General features: G+C 42.2%; 1 protein-coding gene across 1 annotated transcript in view; it reads left to right on the plus strand.

Moving 5' to 3' along the window:
• The window catches only part of pex5lb (peroxisomal biogenesis factor 5-like b), a gene marked incomplete at both ends in the record, with an annotated part of 133,614 nt that overhangs the window by 79,855 nt on the left and 32,528 nt on the right, over window positions 1-21,231 (plus strand). Inside the window, 3 exons of the mRNA XM_084327532.1 lie at window positions 8,025-8,168; window positions 11,698-11,768; window positions 14,007-14,225. Coding sequence (XP_084183658.1) covers window positions 8,025-8,168; window positions 11,698-11,768; window positions 14,007-14,225 — 434 coding nt within the window. The remainder of the gene's footprint in view (window positions 1-8,024; window positions 8,169-11,697; window positions 11,769-14,006; window positions 14,226-21,231) is intronic.

Consider the following 21,231-nt stretch of genomic DNA (forward strand, 5'->3'; position numbering starts at 1 on the left):
CTTAAAGATCAAAACAACCGTGTGTGCTGTTTCTCCTCCAGCGCTGGTTCGCCTCATGACCGCTCGACTCGACGCTCTCTCCCAGGGCTGGCCGGCCTTGCTCGATCATGATTCTCCCACACACGATGACTGTTGTCCACTGTCGTCCCATTATTGAAAAAGTCTTTCTCCGTTGTTCTTATCTCTTGCAAATCCGGCTGTCAACGGCAACCAACTGTTCCCGTTGTTTTTATCTCTTGCAAATCCGGCTATCATCGGCAACCAACTGTTAGATCCTGATCAATCTGGCCAGTATCACGTCTTCGTCTGTTTGGCTCTCCATCCAATTCCTCTGCGTTGTGTCATTTTAATGGTCCTGACGTCTCCGACACTGGCTGATAAGATCCTTATCTCTCCCCGTTAGTACAATCCGCAAACCATAATAATTCTCCACCTCCGTAAGAATTCGACACTTCGACAACGTGAAATACCTTACAAGGAAAAGCGTGGTTTATTTGATAAACAGAAACCTCAGCTGAGATGTTAACAGATTGTATTGTCCTTGAAGAGTCTATTCTAATGATCTTTCGGTGTGTTCAGTCTATTGTCATTTTGCTTTTATTCAGTCCACTGGTGGCCAGGCCTGGTCTTTAGCCTAACCCTCCTCGCGTTAGCCGAAGCTAATGATGATGTGGCATTCTTCCTCCCCCCCCCGCTCCGTGGTGAGAGGAGAGAGAGTCTCTTCTGGTTTCTCCCCTCTTAGTCTCAGTCAGATTCTAGTCTGCCTTACACCCGGAAACACCGTTCGACTTATAGATCTTCGTCGTAGCAACGACGGCCCACCCCTTTCTGGTTGTCATGTGCCGCGCTGTCATGACAACCGCGTTTAACCTTTACACACATTTCACATTTCATTAAGATGAACCTCTCTCCCTCCTGATCTGGGCCTACAGTACACTCGCTCTTATCAATGTTTTGTTACAAGGAATTCAAAACATTCTCTCGCTGGCAGTGTGCCTCACAACAATCACCCTGCTCTACTGAACCACCGTCTCCTGCTTCCACCGTCAGCATGCACTTCGACCTCTCTGACCCGGCACCGTTTTAGCTGTGGTCATCTCCCCCAATCTATACATCACATACATTGAAAAAGCACCCCAAATCCTTCAAGACACAACACATTAAATTAAATTCAAACCATTATTTCTTCTCGAAAAGGATAATTGAGGTCACCCTCATTTCCAATGTCATCAAGACTTACAGACATTTTAATGGATACATTTTTTACAATATAATAATAAATAATAATAACTATCTATATAGCACCTTTCACACATGGACCGCAGCCCAAAGTGCCCCACAGCAAATGGCATAAAATTAACATAGGCATACAATTAGCATACAGTTGACAGAATAAAAGCAATGCATACGTAGCAAAAGTAGTCCAACGTAGAACGTGCAGACATAAGAATAGGCATAAAATAAGTACAATAAGTACATTGTTGCTCGAAGGCATGTGAACCCCCCTGGAAGAACCAGTCCTCCAAATACCCCACACATCAATCCCCACCACATCCCCATCCAAGACACACCCCCCGATAAAGCACATCATGACCGAAGGAAAACACAAACAGCCCGTGTGCCACTCACACCGCCATGCACGGCGACGGGAATGCCACCCCCGCGGGCCGCTAGTTATTGTATGATGTTACAATAACTAGAATCACTAAACTACAGTTGATATTTAATTCCAGTCTCACTACATTGGAATGGCTACTATGGGGACTAATATCATGACACATGAATAGCTTAGTTTCCAGTCAGACCCAATGTATGTGTAGCACCCTGAATATGTGCCTATTATTCAGAAGTGCTGACTTGCCTTTTATCTCCCCTTTGTGCACAAAGTCATATTAACTAGTTTCCATTGATATTCCCTCGAACAATGACGCGGGTTTCCCCTTCTCTCACCGGCTGGAATATGGATTATAAACAGTAAAATGAAGCATATTCTATCCACTCAGTGCTTCCTGTGGGGCTAGTTGGTGGTCCAGCAGGGGGCGGCGGTGGCAGGCGGAGCGCACGAGAGAGAGACAGAGAAGGAAGCAAGTCAACGGGAACGGAAGTGAGGAGGAGCAGCCTCTTCGACGTTAGACTTCGACGTGGGTGGTCGTGTCTGGACAGAGCCCCGTTGTGGACCACACGGGTGAACGTATTGAACTTGAGTATATGACGGGTTATCCTAGAAGTATCCGTGATAGTGTGTGAGTAAGAGAAACCGAATCCAAGGACTAACGTCCATAGATAACGTGTTATAGTAGCAGTGTGTGCGGTGTATTAGCATGCCGCTAACGGCTATATTGACTCCAGTATACACCGGGCGCGAGGCGCTGAAGAGACCGGTGGTGTAGCCAGCCACGTTGCGTTAACAGTATAACCGAATAGCAGGAGGGCTGTCTGGGACCCGCAGAGTAGCTTCAGTTAAGGTAGGGCCAGAGTATTGTCGCGCGTCGACCCAGCGCCGGCCGTCAACAACCAGTCTTCGCCGGTGTTCGACACCTGCTCTGCACCGGCTGTCTTCAGCCCAGCACGGGAGTTCGTCCCGACCAGCAGAGGTCGCCATCACCCAGCACGCGCTCTCAGCCCACTACTGCTCCCTCTGCTCCAGCCCAGCTTGCTAGCGCCCGTGACGAGAGTGTTCGACGCCATCTTGCTACCCGGACGGTGGTGGTGCGGCGGCGTCTCTACAATTCGTAGCCGCATTTCTGCAGACCCCTCTCTGATTGGTTGAGGCCATTTCTGCAGACCCCTCTCTGATTGGCCGAGCGCGCGCATGCGCATGAGCCGCGACAAGCTCCTCTAGCCAGGAGTCGAAACTCCGTTAAGCTCCAGAGAGAGAGGCTGAAAACCCACAGTTGTTGCCCGACGGATGGGAGCCGAATCCCGGATCCGAGTTTTCTGATGAATAGCCCCAAAACATGGAGGTTGCGAACGCAATTTATACGCATGGAAGTATTGATTACGCCATAACGAATCATTAAAAAAATATACCGTTAACTGGAATATGTTGTGTGTGCCTTTACACATATGTTGGATAGGATTATGTAATTGGTTTGTCATTAAAAACCAATAATAATTGCTCGCCGGCTTCGCTGACCAGAGCTCTTTCAGATTCAAAGTTTTGTACATTTTGTACATAGTCAGTACTGCTACATCTAGACATTTATGACATACCAGATTTTGAACTTGTGGTAGGTCTAGACATTTTCAATTCATCGTCTTGTTTACATCAGGGTCCCCCATTTTCAATTCATGATAACATATATGACATACAGGTAGACAGATAGACAGTACTGCTACATCTAGACATTTATGACATACCAGATTTACAAATACAGTACTGTTTGTGATACAAAAAGAGTCCAGAAAAGAGAGGCTATACATTTGACGTAGAAACTGTACATTGGAGGAGGTTGGGTGGGTGGGGGGACTACATTGCTTCTTCTAAGTGTCTATGCTTTTTTTTGTCAGTATTTACTGGCTTTCAAAAAAATAACATCTTGTTGCTTGTCTAGTTAGGCATTAACTGTGTTAATCTAAATGTTACATTGTAACTGTCTAAAGCATTAACTGGGTTAATCAGAAACTGTACATATTTGTAACGTTATAGGTTTATTCACATAACGTTATTTCACGCGACTCGTTCAACTTGTTTACACTCCCCACTTACGCTAACTGTACCATGACGCTCAACCAATCAGAGAGGGGCTTCGCTCAACCAATCAGAGAGGGGTCTGCAGAAATGGAGTTCAACCAATCAGAGAGGGGTCTGCAGAAATGCGGCTACGAAATGTAGAGACGCGGTGCGGCGAGGCCGCCATCTTGGTTGAGTACAATTGAGCTTCGATGCTCAGGATCTTATTGCACTGTACACGTGTGATGCGGCCTACGGGTGAAGCTAACGTTGCTAATTACAGTTCATAGGGGTACCCCATAAACATTACATGCCGGCATTAGTATAGGACTTTTGTTTTGGTAAAGTGGGCCCACCTTTTCATTTTCTTTGAGTGTGATAACGTGTTTGTTCTTTAATAATATTTTCCCATCTAATTACCCTTTCTCTGTGGGGAGGTTACAGATCTGTTGTATCATAAGTAAAGCCTTAGAGAGGTATTATCCCTACCATATAATTAAAGCCTGAGAGAGGTATTATCCATGGTACTAACCCAGACGTGGGTGATGAGTCAAGCACATTGAAGTATATTATCCCTGGTACTAACCCAGAGGTGGGTGTATAATATAAGTGTCTAGAAGGTATTGAGTTACAACTTGGGTAATGGTAAAATTCCATCTTATTTAAACATTGCCATTAAATCTTTGTAACTGAACAGTACAATTAACATAAAGAATTAGATGGGGTTCTGTGTGCGTGTCCATTCCTGAGCCTATTATTAACTATTTTGGTGTGGGTAACGTTAATACAATTAACCCTTTCCTATCCAACTTTCCCTTTTTCATTATAAGGTTTCTAATGTCACTGAGGGAGGGTACTGCTTGCGGGGGGAACTAAGTTAATTATTTACAATTCAGTCACTAGGTGTGGGAGGGTTAAAGGAGTAATTGGGGGAAGTGAGAGCGAGTTGGGGAGTACTGCTGACCGCCCTGGAAGGGAGAGGAAGACCAGAGTACCAGACCAGGTTGGTAAATCCCGGGCCCCATCCACTCCCACTGCCGGCCTCCAGTTGACGCTCCAGGCCCAAAGACGAAGGTGCAGTCAGACGGAGCTCTACTGTGTCTCGCTACCCAGTGGCTGTGCACACCCGTTCCCACGAAGCAGGGATAATCCACCCTGCTACATATGCAATCCCAAGACTGTTTAGGGACCACAGTAGTTTATCCTCAATAAACCACAATACGTCCAAAACTCTGCTGCTCGCATGCTCACCTCCACTCGCCGCTCTAACCACATCACCCCCATCCTCCACGATCTCCACTGGCCCCATCATGTACAGGATTCAGTTCAAAATTCTACTCATCACCTTTAAAGCCCTCAACAACCTGGCCCCCTCCTACCTCTCTGACCTCCTTCTCCACCACATGCCTACCCGCTGCCTCAGGTCCGCAGATACTAACCTCCTCCAACCCATCAGAACTAAGCTCCGGACCTGGGGCGACAGGGCCTTTGCTGCAGCTGCCCCCACCCTCTGGAACACCCTTCCCAACCATATTCGTCATGCAGACAGTCTTTCATCATTCAAAAAAGCCCTCAAACCTCACCTTTTTACCCTTTCTTTCAACCCATGAACTCCTTCCCCTCTCACTTTTTTATTTTTTATTTATCTTTACTAAAACTGTATTGTATTGTTTGTTTTGTAAAGTGTCTTTGAGCATTTGGAAAAGCGCTATATAAATCTGATGTATTATTATGCGGAAATAGGCAAATACACCATTACACCACTACCTTCACGCTGGCTTAAAGATTTAGCCCACTAGAGCCCACAAAAGTTGGCTAATCAACTCGCAGGTCCGTCAGGATTATGGGGCAAAAATAATTTATTCAAAAACACAAGAAAAAATACCAAGGACATGACCTCTGTGTCCTCAATGGCAGCTACAGCCCTGACTGGGTGCCATCTTTGGTGCATTCCACATGGGAATATGGGAAGTTAAGTAGGGAGGGGATACATGCGATGTAAACTATGTAAAACATGTACACAACAACATTCATTTTGGACACATTTTAAATGATAAATTCATTAATCAATATTTTCTTGTGGGGGAAAGCAATACTTTTATTCTGCACCTTTAAAGAAAATTATGGTTTTTAATGATTACTCTAAATAAATTTTTTATCTATAGGACGTTTGAGCTCGTCCTACCTTTACCTCGGTTGCAGCTGACATTTCAAAGCGCTACCAATGATAATTCAGCTTCATGTAATGTAAGCAAACTCCCAAACGAGAGTGGATCAAGTGATGAGATGGTGGAGAAATGAATGGACATATCATACCTGTGCTCCACCTTACAGAGTGCAACATGCAGAACATCTGACAATGACAGCTTTACAGCTTTACAAGAAGGCTTGTGGTTTCTAACATGATGGTTGTGAGATTTTCAAAACGTTCAAACCTTATTTCTACCAAGAAAACCACCCGTTGACATCGATGGTCAACCAGAATTATCCTCTTTACACCAATTTACCCCAGATATTTGAACTCGGCTCCCCAAGCCGTTATGCTATACAAACGCCACCTACCCCCTCCCGTGCTAGCGAACATTCATCGCTGTACGATTGAGAGCATCCTCACCACCTGCATCTCAGTCTGGTACGGCAACTGCACTGTTAAGGACCGGAAATCACTGCAGAGGGTAGTGAAAATAGCCCAACGCATTGCCAATACCCCACTCCCCCCAATCTCATCAATCTATGAGAAGCGGTGCTCATGGAGAGCACGGAACAGATCAGATCAGATTTATTTATATAGCACATTTAACATGACACATGTCAAGTTCAAGTTTCTTTATTAGTTGTCATACAGAAGTACAGAATACTTTTATACAAAATGCTTCTTTCTGTTACGCTCCAGAGACTGCTAGACAAAAATAGATAAGTATAAAATAAAATAAGTATAGCAAGTAAAAAATAGAAGTCACGTACGTAGACAAGTGTTCAGTATGTATATATGTTCAATGCAGAGTAGAAGTAACTGAGTTACCATACAATATACTATACAATATACTATATAGTGCAAAGCAGAAATGGGATGAGGTACAATTTAGGTACAATTTACAGTAAGGTGTAATGAGGTATGGGTTGTAGTGCAAATTCTTTACCAATAAATATAAAGTGTGTTTAGGTGTTCTAAAGTGTGTAAAGTGGGTGCTGCAGTGAGTTGTTTGTTTAAAGTGAGTGTGCGTGTGTATGTGTGTGCTGTGATGTCAACCAAAGTGCTGTACAGAGGGTAGATACATAGATACAGACAACAATCACAACTCCGTTTTACGGGAGGGCACACAGGCAAGCACACAGGAAAACAGGGCATGAGTCAGTGAACGGGAAAATCTAATAGGTAGAAGTGGGTTTTGAGTCTAGATTTGAAGGCATCTATCGAGGGGGAAAGCCTAATGGAGGTGGGGATGCTGTTCCACAGTTCAGGGGCTGCAACAGCAAAGGCACGGCCCCCCCTGAGCTTAAAGTTAGACCTCCGGACTGTCAGGAGCCTCTGATCGGCTGACCTGAGGGACCTGGTGTTGGAATAGGGGGATAGGAGGTCTGAGATGTAGGAGGGGGGCTGACCATTAACGGCTTTAAAAACGAATAGGAGAACCTTAAAATGTATTCTGTAGCGTACTGGAAGCAAGGACAGGGGTGATGTGGTCTCTCTTACGGGTTCTGGTCAACAGTCTGGTAGCGGCGTTTTGTACTAGCTGTAGGCAGGATAGGGAAGACTGGTTGATGCCTATATAGAGGGAGTTGCAGTAGTCTACCGTAATCTAGATGAAATCATCATCAGAGACGCTTCTCACCCTAACCATGGTACTCGCTCTGGGGCATGCTACCGCAGCCTCCCAGGCAGAACCAACAGGACCACAAATAGTTTCTTCCCCTCAGCTATCATACTTCTGAATTAAAACTCTACTTAGCCTACTGCATACCTATAGACTTTATTTTTATTTTTATTATAATTATTTTTCACACATTGTGCTAACCATTACACTTTACTGTACAGTTTTATTTATGTCTTATTGCAACTGACTGTTGATTGTCACATCCTGGTTGGACGTACACAATCTCGTTGCACTGTCTTGTACTGTGTAATGACAATAAAGTGAATTTAATCTAATCTAATATGGTGGTTTTTGAAATATTGTGTAACGATCCATTCTTTTGGAACCATTCCATCCTTGTGTCACTATTAGTGTCACTAATATGCCAACAATCAAAGTGTACAGTTACACTTTCTTCAGATAAAGGATATCTACTATTTGGAATGAAGATGGGGTTACCTTTTTGCTCGTATGATAAGTGTGCCTCATTCTTGCAGGGGTACTACTTCCACACCAACAATCCATACAGAGAGTGGCCGAATGCCTTTGCAGAGGGCCAGGAGAAGGCTAAAGAGGGAGACCTCAACAACGCAGTGCTTCTACTGGAAGCAGCCATATTACAAGACCCTCAGGACTCTGAGGTAAAGTTTAATTATTTTTACATGAACAGAAACATATTGTCCTTCATAGCTGAGTAAGTGTGAATATTTCATGGGTTTGAAGTCTTCAGATTAACAAGCCTAAACAAGCTGTTCAGAATCATTTGCATTTGTGATGTCCCAAAGCAATGAATCAGCTTTGGTTAATCAATTATTTGGGCTTTTTGGAGACAAAAAGTATTTTACTCGTGGGCGTGGGGTCACCAGGCAGGGAAAGAAATTATGAATTTAAAATGTGGTGTGTGCTATAGCTATAAAAAAGTGTTCAATACAAGGGAAGAAAGAGGTGCAAGGACATTTTGATTTAGACTAGTTTCTTCGCAAAGGATGTATCAAATATGTTCCACAGATTCAAGGAAGTCATATAGAATGGTTGAAAAGATACATTATATCCTCATTAAAAAATGAATGGTCATCAATCTGAAAAGAAAGTAGATTTCTCTTAATTCCTGATAAGCCAACTCAGGAGCCACAGTATTTCGAGCTACAGTACATTACAAAAACACCCTGTTCCTCGACCAAACCAATATCAGGCTACAAATAGGAGATTTACAAGCTGTGAAAAAGCATGAACATGTACTGCATGCTGTACCAGTAATCTACTGAAATGTATTACTGTTACCACGGCAACCGTAACTGTTGACAGATGTTACTTATGGGGCGACAATAACTTGGTCATGACGACAAGGTCCTCTCACTTCAGCCTTTAATCTGCGTGGTTTATTATCACATTGAGCATTAGTACATGAGACCTTCTCTCTGTGAGAGGTAGATGGGAAGAGACAGAGAGGGAGGGAACGATCCCTGGCTTAAATACCCTCTTACCTGGCGCCAGCGTCAATAGCTCCGCCTATAGCGCCCTCTTGTGGAAACAGTTAGACAGTTACATGCAATCGTATACATCACATAACTTTAACAGTAACTATTGATACATAATGGCAAATAACAAGTGGTGTATAATTATTGTCATTAATGGTTTCCCCTGGCAATTCAAATGGCTCGAGTGTCCCTGTACTAGCCCAGGTTACAGACGGGCCCCGAGCACAAAGTCCATGTGTGTCGTAAAACCAAATAGAATAAGGTAGTAGGTTACAGACAGCCTGGTCACCACCAAGTCCACATATTTAGATTATGTCCCCTCCAGATGGGAGAGACAAGGAGGGGAGACAAAACACACACACACACACACACACACACACACACACACACACACACACACACACACACACACACAGAGAAGGAGAGAATGGGTGGGAGAGACATAGAAAGAACTTCAGGTTTACTATACATAATATATTAGTCTGTATAATATATTAACAGTTAGCAGGAGATAAACATGGGACATACCCCATTCACAGTGACCCCGAAGGGTCAGTTCGGTTCTGTTTGACTTGTTTCACCTCCTTCAGGGAAGTTGTGTAGTTCATCCAGAAGGGAGAAGAGAGGGAGGGGGCATCACATTTTCATAGGACAGTGGTTGTAACTAATGGGAGATTAAGTGTTGTTAATGAGTTATAACTACTGGAAAAGGTCATGGACAGAATCTTTTGAAATTCCTGTCAAAGTCTAATTTTGAGAATACTTAAAAAGGCTGCATATTAGTAGGGGGGATTGTGTGAAAGATCGTTACGTGTGGAATAGAAGTATGAAAGTTAATCTTCTTGTTTATTTTGCACTCTAAACTTTCTTGTTACATTTACATACAGCATCTTCCTGTTTATTTTGCACTCTGCATCTTGTTTATTTTGCACTCTGCATCTTCTTATTTACTTTTGCACATCTTTATTACTGTCTAGTATTGACTCACGTGTGACAATTCACATGTTCCAGCAAGTTGGCATAATGCTGTGCAAGGTAACTCAGCATCTCGGCATCGACACTTTCCAGAACAGAGGGAATCAGCTTTGCAGTTCTCTACAAACGTTGGCAGCCTCTGGCAAGAGTGTCCATAACGGTGTCCATGAATCAGCTACTTTGGTCCATCCATATTTTTCAGGAGAAGGTACAAACTGGATAGCGTTCAGACTTCTGGACCAAATGCTAGCTTGGTAAAGTGCTACATTTCAATGGATTTAACAACATTTTGAGCAAACAAATCCTTCCTTAAATCATTGACTTTTTTTTATTTTTTTTATCCACTTTTTCTCTCCATTTTCTATTTTTCTCCCATCCCAATTTTCGTATTATCCAATTATTCCCTCTGCTGTCTTGAACGTTGCTAGACTATGCCTCCCACTGGTCGGGAGCATCACGTGTCCCCTCCGGTACACAAGGAGGCAGCCTGTCGCATCTTTTCACCGCAGCAGCTCGAACTCTCAGTGGCGAGGAGTAACGCGTGGGAGGCTCACGCTGCCCCCGCTACTTCCTGCTTCCGCCACACCGGCGTCACCAAACCGACCTGTAGGAGTCGCTGTCCACAACGTCCAATCCCCACCCACCGGCTTTCCCACCCACTTGCCAATTGTGTTAGTATGAACGACCGGCCAGACGGTAGCAACGCCGAGAGCTGGGCTCGAACCCAGCGTCTCCTGCGTTAGTGGCGAGCGCCTTGCCCACTGCGCCAATCAGCCGCCCATAATCATTGACTTTTTCAATGCCAGTTGTCTTGTCATACAGAACATAGGTGTATCTTTTTTCAGTTTTCTTTTGTTCAGGCACATTCTTAATTTCTCCAACTTTGGGCATGAAGATTTCAGATGGCATGACTTGTTCCATTTGGCTTTAGTTGCCTCCAAAGCTTCAACTGTACTGCAACCTTTGAAATCTATCTCCACAGGCATCCCATCCAATTCCTGAAATTCTGTAACTAACGTAAGGAAAGTGCTGTACACCGTTGCACCGTTTCTTTGCAGAGAATCTGCTGGATACCTCATATCCCCTTCTCCCTCTGAGCAAATCACACACACACACTCCAGTCCATGTTTCCTTATCTTAACCTTTCACTGCCGCACTACCAAACGGTTAACCCTTTCACTGCGATAATACACTGAAGGTTAACCCTTTCACTGCCACATGACAGCAGGTTAACCCTTTCACTGCCACACTACAGAAGGTTAACCCTTTACTATCACACTACACACTACCGACGGTAAACTAACGGAGAGGTGTTAGTTGGACAATGTCTAGGCTAACCGGCACTGTCCGCTTCCATTCATTGTGCTAAGCTAGGCTAACGTGCAGCCAGATAGCTTTCTACTGAACGCACAGAGAGGAAACTGGTATCTATCTTCTTGTCTCTCTCTGGAGAGGACGGTAAGCTAATTTCCCAAAATGTTGGCGTGTGTAACCGTCGGTAGTGTGATAGTAAAGGGTTAACCTGCTGTTGTGTGGCAGTGAAAGGGTTAACCTTCTGTGTGTTGTCGCAGTGAAAGGGTTAACCGTTTGGTAGTGCGGCAGTGAAATGATTAACACTGACCAATAAAAGAAAAGGAAACTATTGGAAGTCGTGTTGGTGTGACGGTGAAGACTGTAGATGTATGTTGACGGAACATTCTCTGGTCTGCCTCCTCAGGCCTGGCAGGTCCTTGGCATGACACAGGCTGAGAACGAGAACGAGCAGGCAGCCATCGTGTCACTTCAGAGGTAAGATGACAGTACAAGGAGACTATGGAATTGCTGTTACCTTGGAATAATAAACGGATTGAATGAATACATTAATGAATGAATACATTAATACTTAAAGGTTACCTGTGTAGGATTTTCTCTGAATGTATTAATTTCCAAATGAACTATGGAAAACAAGCCCAAAGGTCTTCATTAGTTATCCTGCCTGCTGCTATCCGGCCATCTCTCCCTGACTCCGTAGCAGAGACACTCATACACTCCTTCATCACCTCCCGTCTGGACTACTCAAACTCAATTATTGCAGGGCTACCCAGCTATGCCCTGAACAGGCGGCAATATGTCCAGAATTCAGCTGCTAGGGTTCTCAGTTCTCACCCGCACCAAGTCCTGGCACCACATCACCCCCACCCTCATCGACCTCCACTGGCTTCCAGTCAAGTCCCACATCAATTTTAAGATCCTCCTCATCACCTACAAATCCCTACACTCCCTTGCCCCCCGGTACCTAGCTGACCTCCTCCATCCCACCCAGGAGGCTGCGGTCCTCTGACTCTGGTCTCCTCTCCATCCCCACCACCAACCTGTGCACTGTCGGCCCCAGAGCCTTCTCTGTCGGACCCACCCTCTGAAACTCCCTTCCTCCAAACATCCGCAATGCTACATCCCTGGACTCTTTCAAATCCCAACTCAAATCTCACCTCTTCACCAAATGTATTAATGACTCTGCCTGATTTCCCTCTTTTCTTTTCTTTTCTTTAAAGTAACTTTGTTGTTACTTTGTTCCTCTGAACTCCTTCCCCTTAGTTGCCCCCCCCCCCCCCCCCCACTGTTAAGCACCTTGGGTCTCATGAAAGGCACTATATAAATCTAAGAAATTATTATTATTATTTAGATTGAGAAAGATAATTATTATTATTGATGTATAACATACCAACTCATTGCACAAATGTTGACTGATTGATTGATTGATTTGACTATTACAGTTCATACCATGGTCTGGGGGGGATACTGTTTTCTGATTGGCCAGCAGGTTTGCGTTAAACCCGTTTAATGCACAAGTAGTTTCAAGTTATCAACTTGAAAAACTAATGAGCAGGAAGGAAAACACACCAGTAATGGGAAGTGCTTTCACCAAAAATGCATAAATGCTTTAATTTATATTGTTAGCAAATTACCATGGTATAAGCTGAATAGTCAACTTGTTGTGTTAAACAATTAACTGCACATTGTCATACCTTAAAACCGTTTATCGCACACCTTCAAGTTGATGATCCCTTACTTAATAGGTCCAACGTGAGACCAAATTAGAATAAAAACTTTAGGTCTTAAAATGAAATCATGGAACAGGGTCTGATTTATTAGATACTGAGCTCATTATACACAATAATAGTCTGATATTCATGGTATTGAGTGAGCATGTAACACCATTATGCTGTTAATGTGTGCAGGAGATGTTGATTGAGTCTGGACCTTTACGTGGCAAGAAAACCTATATATGTCCTGGGAAACATCCCTCATGTAAGATATTATTATTTATATATCGTCATCTCCAGAATTTCATTGGCTACAAAAACGGTCTATCATTTTCACCGTCAGAGGTGACTGGTCCGGTCACCGGGAGGTGAAACCGGACGTGGTAACTTTTTCTAAACTGATGCTTGTTGGCTGTTTGGTCTTATAACCCGAGATTGGAAGCACACAATATGTCAAGTAGGGTGTCAATCAAACAGGGTCTATTTTAGCTCTCAAGCGATGTGTTGGTCAATCGATGTTTATAATAACCAGGATAAGTGCATATAACACCATATCCTGTTTATAACAACCAGGATAAGAGCATAATAACACCATATCCTGTTTATAACAACCAGGATAAAAGCATATAACACCATATCCTGTTTATAACAACCAGGATAAGAGCATATAACACCATATCCTGTTTATAACAACCAGGATAAGAGCATATAACACCATATCCTGTTTATAACAACCAGGATAAGAGCATATACCACCATATCCCGTTTATAATAACCAGGTAAAAAGCATATAACACCATATCTTGTTTATAATAACCAGGATAAGAGCATATACTGTAACACCATATCTTGTTTATAATGGCAAGGATAAGCAGATCAAATTGCAGATCAAAATCCCATGAGTTTTCTACGAGGTAACAAGGTTTTATTCAAAATACCTGAGCTTTTTGGAACGAAATCCATCAAACAGTAATTGTGGTCTCCTTGCGTGACCTCGCTGCAGATGCCTGGACCTCCACCCGAACAGCATCCCGGCCCTAATGGCCCTGGCGGTGAGCTTCACCAACACGGGCATGCAGCGCGAGGCCTGCGAGGCCCTGCGCTGCTGGGTCTGTCACAACCCCCGCTACAAGCACCTGCTCCTGGCCGGCAGGAGCCCGCCGCAGGGCTCTCCAGTCGTGCCACACGAGGGCCCCCCCGCCCCAACGCCCACACTGGCCAGGTACAGAGCTGAATGGATTTTTAATTACTCTCATGGTCAGTGAGGAAGGGGGAGAGGGAGCTCTCCTAGCGAGAGGAGAGGATTAATTAAAGTTCCGAGACAGACGGGTTAGAGGGATCAGGCTTTTTCAAAGTTTACTTTAACTTTTTTTCAGTTTCTACTTTAAAATGTTCTACTTAAAAAAGAACTATAGACATTTTCAGAATCCATATACAATATGTTATTCCCATGGTCTAAGACAGTCCAAAAAATATTAGTTAACATGAACAACTTTCTCAAATCCAAAAACTAGAGCACTAAAAGTTAAATTTGTGATATCATCAGGTTTAAAGTGTGTAGTTACTCCATTAGTCTTATTCACTTTAGGTTAGATTCTAATTTATTGTCATACAGCAAACGTACAGTACAACACAAATAAGTTTGTATCTAACCAGAGTGCAGTGTAACAGTAAAGTGCATTAACAATATACAGTGTAAGTGTGATTAAAAGTGATTAAATGGAATATATAATGAAGCTACTGAGTAAATATGCTAATCTGATGTATGTACAGTCGTATTATGTGCAGTGATACAAGTACAGTATAAATGCACTATGGTAGTAGATAGGGCTGTCAACCATTAAAATATTAAATTGTGATTATTGCATGATTGTCCATAGTTATATTAATATTAATTGAACAATATATTAGGACAGTTAGGACAGCCGAAACCCGTCCAATCTTTCGCCGCCGACTAAAGACGCACTTCTTCAACCATTATCTGAAATAATAAAAATTTAAAAAGATCTAACCCTAACTAACCTTACTGTCATGCACTTGTTCTAATAAACTAACCTACACTGTAACATGCAACACTTTGATGAACATTGTTACTCAGCTGATAGAGTTGTACCCTTCCTGATGACTTGTCGTACAGAACTTGTAAGTCGCTTTGGATAAAAGCGTCAGCTAAATGACTAAATGTAAATGTAAATATTAATTGAACAATTTGTATCTGTTCAAAATGTACCTCAAAGGGATATCTTTCAAGTGTTTAATACTCTTGACATCATGGGAGTGGACAGATATGCTTGCTTTATGCAAATGTTGGTTTTTATTAAATTAAATAAATAACCAAAATTAAATATTGTTCAGAAAAAGGTACTGTATTTAGCATAAAATAAAATGTGCTGCAAACAATGATAGCATTACAAACCCAATAGGCAACAACAGATGGCCCTATCGACCTGCGAAATGTAATATTACTCAGTAATGAGTCCTCACACAATGTAGTGTCCAACTTTACTCTTATAAAGGTTCACTAAACATCCCTTGTTTTTTAACATCTAGCCATTTATAGCACATGCATGAGTCTGGCCTCTTTTGAAAGGAAAGAACAGCAGGAATAATCAGTCTGAGTGCTACTGTAATAGAGTTACAGAGGTTTGAACACACTGAAATAAAGGTTTACGTCTGAATTATTTAGCAAACGGATGCCTCTTACAGGTTCCAGCTGAGAGGTATTAGCTGGAAAACACAATGGGGCCTGAAGTCTTATCTAGTACAGGTCAAAAGCTGATAACAATACCACAGAAAATGTGTGTTTTACACATGTTTTTCTAATGGTATGTATAGGTATGTGTATCCAAAATGGCCATTGGCACCAATGAAGTAATGTGTGCAGGAGATGTTGATTGAGTCTGGACCTTTACGTGGCAAGAAAAGCATATATATCCTTGGAAACATCCCTCATGTAAGATATCGTCATCTCCAGAATTTCATTGGCTACAAAAACGGTAAATAATTTTCACCGTCAGAGGTGACTGGTCTGTTCACCGGGAGGCGAAACCGGACGTGGTCACTTTTTCTAAACTGATGCTTGTTGGCTGTTTGGTTTTATAACCCGAGATTGGAAGCACATAATAGGTCAAGTAGGGTGTCAATCAAACGGCGGCCATTTTAGCTGTCAACCTATGTGTTGGTCGATCAACAATAACACAGTCTGAAGCCGACAGACGAGGGCAAATGTGCTGCGACGTGTGGGCCGCCCGACGCTTAACCTCTTTAGCCTGAGCGGTCCATCGCGGACCGCAAATGACATCACGCCATAAATCAATCTCTCCAGACTGTATGACATTAAGTAGCATTTTCTTTCCCAAATGTATCCAAGAGTGAAGACCCTAACCCTGTCACAACAGCAGTCATAGTGTATATTTTCAGCAATACGTTTGTTTACCAATAGGTTAAAGTGTTATTAGTGAGATTTTAGTTTATGGAATGTGTGTTATAATTTTGAGAATATCCACCATTTTGAATTAGCTAAACGTCGCCGAATGTAGTCATATGAGGAGAGGGCATCCAGAGCTCTCAATGAGTGTTGAAATTTCGAAAAACTACAGTACCCAGCTTCCTGCAAGCAAATTACTTTTTTTTATTTCTCGGGATTCTCTACCACAAAACTGAACGTTATAGGGAGGTGTAGTGGTTACGTCATTGCCGTTTTTCGTGTTCCACACTCTGTCTAACGCAATGTATTTCCCCATTGCCCATTTCTAAATCGTCTCGTTTAAAACAAATAAAGCATTAACATTTGCATGGTGTACCTTTCTGTGCTTACTCATCCACAATCTATAGCTCAACATGAAAATATTCGCGATTTGCATGGTGTACCTTTCTGTGCTTACTCATCCACAATCTATAGCTCAACATGAAAATATTCGCGATTAACACATTGGGTGCCATGCAGTATGCCCATCATATACCACTCTCTGCCAGTGCTGTAACCCTATGGAGTGGCTCACCTTCTTTGCAGGGCTATAACTTTTTAAATATTATAGCTATATCGACATTACTATGGGTAATGTCACACTACATCGGGTATCTATCGTTCCGGATGTGGGAACGTTATATTTTTCCATTCATACATTGTCGTGTTAGTACCGTCGAGAATATAAGTATGTTTTTAGACTGTATAGCAGTAATTCCTAGAATGCGCGTTATAGGCCCTGACGCGTATTATACATTATCGATTGGTGTTTCGTCCCTATTAGTGTTGTCAAAAATATCGTTTTTCAATACATATCGATTCTGAATATTTAAAACAGTTTCAATACTAATTTCCCGCAATATCAATACTTTCTGCACTATCGATACCAGCTGGCGTTCTTGCAGTTTTCTCTCCTACAGCTTCTCTCCTTGTTGACACACGCTGCTGCGGCATTGCCCCTCCTCCTCCCCCTCCCCTCACAGACCTGTGTCAACACACATCCTCAGGCCCTCACTCACTCCAAGCAGCAGAGCTTGACAGCTCTTCTTTCAACATCACTGAATCATTAAACAAAATTACCCATTAAACGATTGACTTTAGTTTAATACATGAGGCGTTGTCTAATGTTGGCCTTCGTGGCGTTAGTTGCAGGCTTGCAGCTGTTGGCTAGCTGTTGGCTAGCTAGCTATCTTTCTCAGTTGGCTAACGTTAGCTACCTAGCTACTAGCTAGCTAATACTGGCAGGCTGCCTACCAGGGGCGTTTTTAGGGTTAGAAAACATTGGGGGCTTCAGCCCAGGGGGGTGGAGGGGGGGGGTAACCCCCCCCCCCCTTTTTTTTTTTTTTTTTTAAGCACAGAAATACGCAATTTTAGAGTAATTAGAGATGAATACTGAATAACTAGAATCATTAGAGGTTCTCAAAGTGAGGTCCAGGTCCATGAGAGGGATCTGGGCAGTCCCCATAGAAAATTCAAAGTTAACAGGACCAAATCATCAGTTTCTTATTTATTTATTTAGCCAGATTAAACATTGATCTGGTCCAAGAAGCCCCTACATGATTACAAATATACATATATACACAATGTCAGCCTCACTTTTTGCAAAACAATACACACAGTGATTTGCAAAACACTAAACACACTTGCATTACATTAGACACAGAATGTCAAATTACCACACATATGAGCCAATTGGTTAAACACAGCCATCAGATGCACAAACACACCATTGCTTAATTGTAGATACACAATCAGGTTTAAGCACTATAAAAATACAGCAGGTGAGTTCACCTGTCTTCAACCAAAATGGAAGGAGAGTGAAGTACTGTACACAGAGAACGTGAAAATATACAATACATTCACCAAACACTACACAAGACAACCAATGATGCAGACTGATGAAAATATAAATTTTCTCCCATTTTCCCAAATCAGTCAACATGTCAACATGGAGAATCACAACAAAAAATTATCTTGCCAGATCCAGCTAGGCAAAGAGATAATGTCTAGTATTTTCTGTTTAGATTTTTTCAAAAAGAAATTGTATTACTGTAATTTTAACCTGTACTGGATACAGTATTTTATGTTTGTCTGATATTTGCTGAGCTTACAGTGTTATGCACATAGTAGCATGAAAACTGGGACATGTATTGTTGTGATTCTCCATGTTGAAATGTTGACTGATTTGGTTATATGGAGAGAACATTTATATTTTCATCAGTCTGCATCATTGATTTGGGTATATGGAGAGAAAATGTTATTTTTTTCATCAGTCTGCATCATTGATTTGGGTATATGTAGATAAATAAATTATATTTTCATCAGTCTACAGCATTGGTCTTGTGTAGTGTTTGGTGAATTTATTGTATATTTGCACATTCTCTGCGTACTTCACTTACAGTACTCTAATCACTGAGAAGTAGAATTGCTAAATGTGTTTTAGGTTAAGCACAGCAGTGTGTGTAACTGGTTCAAACAGAATTAAGTCATTATGAAATGTGTGTTTCATATGGTAACAAAATTAGTGTATGAAGTGTTTAATTTAGCAAAGGATCTGAGGTGTTCTGATAATTGTGTGTGTGGTCGTGCTAATTGTGTGTTTTGAAACACCGGGCCCCGTTTTCAAAATCATGCTTAGGCAATCGAAAAAAACTATTGTGTGTTTCATTATATACATATGTTTCAGTCTTCTCATAAAAAAAAGATTCTATTTTTGGGTCTTTTCCTGCCTTTGGTCCGCTTTGCATTCACATCTCAAATGAACCGCAGCAGGGTTCACTTGCAAGAGTGAATGAGCTTTCACACCACCCCAAACCAACCGGACTATCCGAGGTTCGATTAAAGCTTATTATAGGACACTGGACATGGGTATGGATGGCTCCAGGTGCTGCTGCGTTAAAGTGCACATCTTCAATATCTGTACTATTTAAAAGCACAGTGCAGGACACACTTAAAGGTTATCGCACCTCAGAGATGGCAGTGGACATGTATGACAGGACAAAGGCCATATGTAATGGCCTTTGGATTGAGGAACATACTACCAGCCAAAGGAGGAAGCAGAAAAGGATGGGCGAGTATGTAGTTGAGTCATCTTGTGGCACAAGCTCAGACCTCAGCTCAGGAGATCAGCTGAGACAGAGACTGTTCTATCCAGTCGTCGACAGAATACTGCAAGAGCTTGAGAGCAGGTTCTCATGAGTTGGAGAACAACTTATGAGAGGCATACAGGCATGTTATCCAGCCTCAGACCAGTTTCTCTCAGTGGAATTGATGCAACCCCTCGCCACACATTACAATATCCAACTATTGCCAGAGGAGATCACAGTTGCAAAGTGTTTCCTGGTCAGGACAGGCAGAGATGCAGTCCCTACTATCCAAAGTGTCTTTTCCCTCCTGGATGATAATAATAATAATAATAATAATAATAATGCATTTGATTTATAAGGCGCCTTTCAGGACACTAAAAAAAAAGTCCACAAATCGGTGAATGAAAGAATTATAGGATCAAAAGAAAACTACTTACTAAAAATGTTTAAAAGTACTAAAAACCAACAAAAAATACCAAACACTAACAAACATTCAGCACAGACAATGGGGATGCTGACATAAAAAAAAAAAAAAAAAAAAGGTAAAAAAAAAAAAAAATTTAAACAATTTTTTTTTTTTTTTTTTTTAGATCCGGGGCTAGGAGAAAAACATCCGGGGCTAAAGCCCCGGAAGCCCAGGGCTAACGACGCCACTGCTGCCTACCTTTTAATTTGCAATGGAATGGCTATAGCTAACTAACTGTACATATCGATGTGGTTGGCTGAGACCGTAATTTGTACAGTTGGCTGGATTGGGGGTGGCCAGCTGGCTAGCTGGCAGTTCATGGTGCAGTAGCTGGCTAGATAGCTGGCCAATATACAGTAGCTGTAACTGAATGATGCATTGCTAGCCTTATGTGGTCTTATGAGTTTCAGTTCATAGGAAAAAACGTTGACTATAATGGTCAGAAGTAAATTAACTGTATATACTCTCTTTTAGAAACTCTGTCTCTTAAACAGTACTGTATATCTTGTATGTCATAAATGTCTGGATGTAACAGTACTGTTTATCTGTGTGTCATATATGTTATGATGAATTGAAAATGGGGGACCCTGATGTAAACAAGACAAAAGTCTTTCTCTGGGCCCTATTCCCTGTACCTGGTTCAACTAAGTCGATCAAGAGTCCCATTATCCAGATTCAGTTAACCCGATGTTTGAAGCCGGGATTTTCCTGTTCCTGGAACGCTGATTCAGTCTCGTTAACTCGAGCCAGACTTGAGACTCTGGATAAGTGCGCGCGGCCGCTTCAGTTGAAAAGACAGCAGGTGTAGATCGCAGAAATCCTGATCTTCTAACGGCATTGATTGATTGATTGTTTTACAGATTGCAGGCGGCTCAATAGCCTTGCCGACAAGTTAAATGCATAATCTATAGGCTAATTTTAAATCCCTCATTACCCCAATCAATCAGATTATATTTCTTTAAACGTTCCTGCTGGCAGTAGGTTTATGCATTGAATAATCAAATGAGATCTTGCTAGCGAAAATAATCAGTTCAACTGTTTCAGAATAAGGATACGGCTCTCTTATCCATTGATTGATGTATGGTGGATTTTTTATTTATCTGTACTGCGGTGTGACGGTTTGTCCTTTTGACTTTCACGCAGACGACCGGGGTTCGAATCCTAGTCTTTTCCTTCTTTTTGCAATGTAGGAATAATTCAATTTGGTGCA

The sequence above is a fragment of the Notolepis coatsorum genome (assembly GCF_963971535.1).
Source record: "Notolepis coatsorum genome assembly, chromosome: 13".
NCBI classification, from domain to species: Eukaryota; Metazoa; Chordata; class Actinopteri; order Aulopiformes; family Paralepididae; genus Notolepis; species Notolepis coatsorum.